This window comes from Camellia sinensis, chromosome 8, assembly GCF_055761805.1.
Source record: "Camellia sinensis isolate YWXY chromosome 8, ASM5576180v1, whole genome shotgun sequence".
In the NCBI taxonomy this organism is placed as follows: Eukaryota; Viridiplantae; Streptophyta; class Magnoliopsida; order Ericales; family Theaceae; genus Camellia; species Camellia sinensis.
In genome coordinates this window covers 124,054,494-124,060,179 of record NC_138968.1, presented here as the reverse complement: position 1 = coordinate 124,060,179, position 5,686 = coordinate 124,054,494, and the positions used below count along the sequence as shown (strand labels likewise).

General features: G+C 35.4%; 1 protein-coding gene across 2 annotated transcripts; it reads left to right on the top strand.

Moving 5' to 3' along the window:
- The first annotated feature begins 204 nt into the window (after positions 1-204).
- On the top strand, positions 205-3,181 carry LOC145796668 (protein CYTOSOLIC ABA RECEPTOR KINASE 5-like). 2 transcript variants are annotated; one of them, XR_014337161.1, is made up of 5 exons: positions 205-468; positions 1,565-1,697; positions 2,137-2,197; positions 2,284-2,328; positions 3,015-3,181. XR_014337161.1 is itself a non-coding variant. In XM_082881843.1 (4 exons), the coding sequence occupies exons 1-3, from the start codon at positions 221-223 to the stop codon at positions 2,164-2,166; spliced, it is 411 nt and encodes a 136-aa protein (XP_082737969.1). In that variant the 5' UTR covers positions 205-220; the 3' UTR covers positions 2,167-2,197; positions 2,284-2,483. The 2 variants fall into 2 exon arrangements, 1 of the variants encoding a protein (XP_082737969.1); XM_082881843.1 differs by lacking the exon at positions 3,015-3,181 and having other exon boundaries at positions 2,284-2,483.
- The last annotated feature ends 2,505 nt before the right edge of the window (positions 3,182-5,686 follow it).

The following is a 5,686-nucleotide window of genomic DNA, read 5'->3' as shown; positions in this document are numbered from 1 at the left end:
TTGCCACGTGCTTCACACTTTGAAGTATAGCCTAGGAAGCTCTCTTTAGATCTGTGCCTCGTGTCATGGTTTACAAATATGACTAAAGAAACTTGCTCGCTTCTTGGACTATGGCAGTGAGGTTCTCTTTTTTCTTTTTCTTTTTATTTTTCAAATTCAACTTTGTATACTCTGTAAGAATTGGGGCAGGGAATGGGGTCATGACCCTGGGTTTCTGAGGATGCTAAACTTGCTGGACTGGATGCAACGAGTGAGAATTGCTATTGATGCTGCAAGGGGGTTGGAATATTTGCATGAGAAGGTTCAACCTTATACTATACACAGAGATATCAGATCTAGCAATGTGCTTCTATTTGAAGACTTTAAGGCCAAAATTGCAGATTTTAACCTTTCAAATCAGGCTCCTGACATGGCTGCCCGCCTTCATTCTACTCGAGTTTTGGGAACATTTGGTTATCATGCACCAGAGTAATGCTTCTGAAACCCATGTCATATTTAATTATGTGGCAATTTTTTGTTTGGAGCTCTATATGTGTACATGGCTTTATGTTTTGCTTTCATGCTTATGTGGTTTTACTTTCATCTCACATATTTATACACCTAATGTTGTTAGTGGCCATCAGGTAATTGACTCCTACTGATCCAGAGTTTGTTAACAACCCTTTTGCATGATTCTGTTTACTCCCAACTATTCTATGAAGAAACAATATGTCCTTGATATATTTGATTTAAGTTCTTCAGGCCATGGCTTCAATCCTTTTTGGGGAAGTAAAACTCTTGATGCATATTGTTTTGCTTCTAATTTAAACTCTCCCTTTACGGGGTTACTTGGAATTTGAATTGGTTTGCCAAATCGGACTGGCTATTAGGGACGCACTTAACCCTATTATGCATTTGGGGTAGAGGAGGTTTGATCCCTTGAATGGGGAATTCAAATTGTTTGTGTTTCTAACCAAAGTTGGTGACTTAAAGGATTAATATTAGGAAAAATTGGTGATAAATCCAAAGAGGGGAGCACATGGTGGGGCATTAAGGACATGGTCGGATCTTTTGTGGTCAAGAGGACAAGTTTTTTTTGTTCTTGTTGGGTGAAAAGGACATTTGTGACAGTTTAAGCCTTGCACTTTTTCTATTTGTAGTTTCTCTCCATTCTCAAACACCACCGTCGACCACCGCTGCGCAGCAGCAGCGGTGGTGGACAGATAGGTATGGGTAATATGGTCTTTCATATTGTTTTTGTTCTTATGGCCCCAAAAGTTTCAGAATTAGACCTTTGGCCCAAGTGCCCTTAATATTATTTGGGTTAGTTCTTAAGAGTACAAGAAATTTTAATTTAAAAATGAAGCTTAAGGTAAGAACTAAAATGCAAGAAAAGGGATGGCTTCCATGTTTTAAACCCCTTATCTCCTCTCCTTACACTGGTATTAATCATGACCAAAATGATGCCAAAACAGAGTATTATTGGTCTTTGTGCCAGGTTGAAGTCTGTCATATGTATAACAGAGTTCTCTTTAATAAAATAAATACAATTTTTTATTAATTTGGTGACAATCTCGTGGTGCAGATATGCAATGACTGGACAATTGACACAGAAGAGTGACGTGTATAGCTTCGGGGTGGTTCTGCTAGAGCTTATAACAGGCCGCAAGCCTGTTGATCACACTATGCCTCGTGGACAACAGAGTCTTGTTACTTGGGTGCGCTTCTCTTTTTGTGCCTGCTTTCTGAACTATCCTCCCATATATATATATATATATATATTCTGCTCATTTATTGGTTTTCTTTTTCTTGCAACCAAGTGATCATACCCAATTTTATGCTGTAGTTGATATTGCACATGGTAATTGGATTCTAGGAGATTTCTGGGAAAGAAGTTCTGGGACCATAGAATTACTGTTTAAAGTCCCAATCTAATTTTCATGGCCTAACATGATGTGGTGATGTTGGAAAGGATGTTTGATTCTAAAACTAAGAAGGCATGCTGGATCTATAAATCTGTCTTTCCTCAGTTTCATTGGAAACATCTTACATAATGAAAAATGTTGCAGATGAGTGTGTGTCAGTGATTTTCTGACGGTCATGAATTTGAGAAACCAAACGATGGCCAAGCTTTAAACCTTATGAATTCATGTGCAGTGGCAGTGCTTGAAGAGTTTCAGGATATAGTCTTTTCATATGGTGTTAGTGACGAGTACAGGTTCCAAATTCATTTTACTATGCTTTTCAGCTGAACCTTATAATTCTGCCCGTACATGTCTTTTATGTTAAAATTTTGGCTTTCAGCTTTGTTTTGAAGAAGGATTCTCAACTCTGTCAGAGGCATGCCAGGTTCTCTTCTGTCATTTTCTTTTATTCACATGATACTGTGCACTTAGAGGAAATTTTTGAATGACTTGCATGAAGTTTTCTAGGATTGAGATCTCTTAGATGTTATGGTTATGAAATTGTGAACAGTCCTGTTAAATTCAAACACCTTTTGTATCTGTCTAAAGAGTAGCCTTGATATGTGAAAGTTATGCTGATTTGGTTGATGAGGATTTAGATAATGGCAATTTCTGATGGTTTTCGCATGGGGGTTCTCCACTTTCATCGCCACCTTGTTCCGTGCCTATTTTATCTAAATCTTGCTGTATTTTTATATGTCAACTGTGTTACAGAGTAATCTCAAGTAGAGTTCTATTTTATAATTTTTTTCATATATGGTCATTTATATAGGCTTTATGGAAATAACAGTTCAAGGTTGATGAGTTTTAAGTTAAATTCTTTTGTGAGAAAGGAATGGCCCCATTCAATTTCAGTTGGAAATTCAAACATGAGCTTAGTTCTTCACCATATTTAGAGACTATAATGCTGCCTTAAGTTTATTTCTGCTGTTAAAAGATTAATGACCTTTTAAAGCTAATTTTTGTGGTATCTTTAGAAGTGCATACTTTTTTCTCCATGAGTTGAGTTTGTAGATTTAAATTCTGATGCTTTATCTAATGGCATGCTTTAACATCTTGCCTTACTTTCAGGTTGAGACTGGAGGCAATCCAGGTGTCCTCTTCAAGACGCACCCTAACATCAACAAAGAGCTGTTTTCCAATGGATTGTATTTTTTTCATAAAAGAACTTTTCGCAAGTTTTTAGTTGTAATAACTCACATATGACTCCAATTTTGAGATTCAAATGGAATGCTTGATTAAACTACAATGCTATACCGTCTAAATTCTTGTCATTACTACTCTTAGACTGCTTAACTTTTTTCTTTTTCTTTTTTTTTTTTTTTTTTTTTTTTTTTTTTGCGACGGTAACAAGATGGTCGCCAAAAATCATGTTAGTGTTTTTCTTTGTTTTTTGCGACGGAAAAATAGTGGTCGCCATAAGTAGTTTAGGGGGTCGCGAATAATTTGCGACCGTTGCTTTGCCGTCGCAAAAAGTATTTGCCACCCCCACATTCGCGACCCCCATTTGCCGTCGCATGGGCCGTCACAAAAGGTCTTTTGCGACTGTTTTTTTATTATTTGCGACGGTTTATAGCGGTCGCAAAAAGTAATTTTTTTAGTAGTGCTAGTTAGGATTGGTTTGTTTCGTTTTGATACTCTTTGCACTCATCGCTTTTTTTGTTGATATAATACTCTTTTGTTTCATCAATAAAATTTATCCTTTACTGGTAAAAAAAAAACAGTGGGTCATTTTCACTTTTGATTTTTAAAAAGTACACAAAATTAAACAAAATTTGTGAACTGTAAGAAGATGGTGATGACTACGGCAACAACATGACATGACAGTGACTAAGTCTTAAAATTATCAAGCCAAAAATGATATCCATTGAATCATGACTTGATATTAATTATTGAATTATATTCGTATGTTATTACATAGTGAAGTTTTTCCAATAACATCTCATGTTTATAAGAAGCTTAAAAATAATAAAAATAAAAACCTTCACTTGTCAACCTGTCCTTGTCATTGTCAAGTGCTGACATCTCCCTTTTGAGATCAAAATACAGTGCATATACAGCCATCACTTTCAATGTCAACAAATATTCTGTGAAGTCAAGTCGTTGGGTATGAACCCATCTAAGATTTTACGGTAAATTACACTCATATTTTTTGAAATTTAAAACTATATATAATTTATTTCACATTTTTAATATAATTACATTAATTTCTCTTGAAATTTAATTCACATAATAGTTAGATAATTTTTATCAGTAATTTGTTAATTATGTGAAAACATAATAATAATAATAATAATAATAATAATATTGCCGTCTGTTTACAACCAAAATTTATACTTATTTTTGTTTATTTTAGTATCTACCTACTAATTGCATTAATTTCAATTACTTTAACTTTACTAAAAAGGATAAGCTTCTCTTCATACTCTTCTTGTGGGTTCAAATTCGGACTCACATCGATAATCTGAGTGTGAGTTCGAATTTCGATCCACAAGAAGAATATGAATGAGTATGGAAAAATGTAAGTATGGAGGAGGACTTGTCCCTTACTAAAAGTAAAGTCATTTTAATTATGTTTAAAATATGGGACTAACTACATTTTCTCTAAAACTCAGATGAAGTGAATGTAATTTACCTAAGATTTAATGTATGGCTTAATATATAGTAACAAAATATATTATTGACTATAAAATCAAATCTTACTTACACTAAAAATAAAAAATTACATGATAATTTATCTATATTAAGTTATAAACTATAACAATTGTAAGAAAATCCATTTACTAAAGTGAGATTGGTTGTGAAGATGCATGGGTAGTAGGAGCAAATGTCCCAGGCAAGGTTCTAAATCGCGGTATCGGGTAACGTAACGGTATCGATCGCGGAGTATCGGTATCGGTAGTATCGATTGGTACGTATCGGTAATCGGGTGTTACGGCGGTGAAATTTTAAAAATCATTTTACATGTTTTTTAGCTTTTTCTTTCCCGTACCGGTCCGAACCGGTGAGTATTGGCCTGTCGCGGCTTGTGTAACGGTTACAGGCCGACACATACCGGGACTCGGCTGATACTCCTGCGATTTTCAATCTCAACGGTATACCGGCAGGTATCCGTCGCGGCACCCTATTTTTTCGATACGTAGCTGTTGGCTACATATTTTGTACAAGCCAGTGACAATTCGACGCGTGGCAAAGTAAGGGTAATATGGGGAAACTAGTCAAGTCTCCGATCCTGATCATACACGTGGCAGTTAAAATTGGTTGTTATAAGATCTGAGTAACAGTGGATCAACAAAGAGATGCAAAGTGACGTGGCTTCAACGGTTACTCACATTTCAAATTCAAATATAAGAGGGAAGCCTAACTGCAAGTGAAAGCGTAGTGGAACTATTCATAAGGCAACATGATCAACGATTACAGAGGAGCAGTTCGACAGTTTGAAGTGCAGTTCGATGGTTATCTTTGGGGAGTATAAATAGCAGGGAAGACCTCAGGGAAAGAGGGAGGCTCAGATCTAAAAAACCAGTCTTACTTTACATATTTCATTCCAGTTTTTATATTTTATGTTCTTTACATTTCTGTATTTTAAATTCCTGCACTACATTCATAGGAGTAGTTTTTAAGTATATTGTCGCTGTAAATCTCTACGAGGCTGAGTTTGGATCATTGTAAGTTTTTCATACTAATGAAATGCTTCAAGTGTTCTTTATTTAACTGTTCTTATGCTTAAATTCTCCTAAATC

Excerpts from the sequence above, each read along its gene's own strand:
- LOC145796668 (XM_082881843.1), top strand. The coding sequence starts at position 221 with ATGCTAAACTTGCTGGACTGGATGCAACGAGTGAGAATTGCTATTGAT. Across the intron at positions 469-1,564 it reads TTTGGTTATCATGCACCAGA|ATATGCAATGACTGGACAAT; the intron begins GTAATGCTTCTG and ends CTCGTGGTGCAG. Across the intron at positions 1,698-2,136 it reads AACAGAGTCTTGTTACTTGG|TGGCAGTGCTTGAAGAGTTT; the intron begins GTGCGCTTCTCT and ends ATTCATGTGCAG.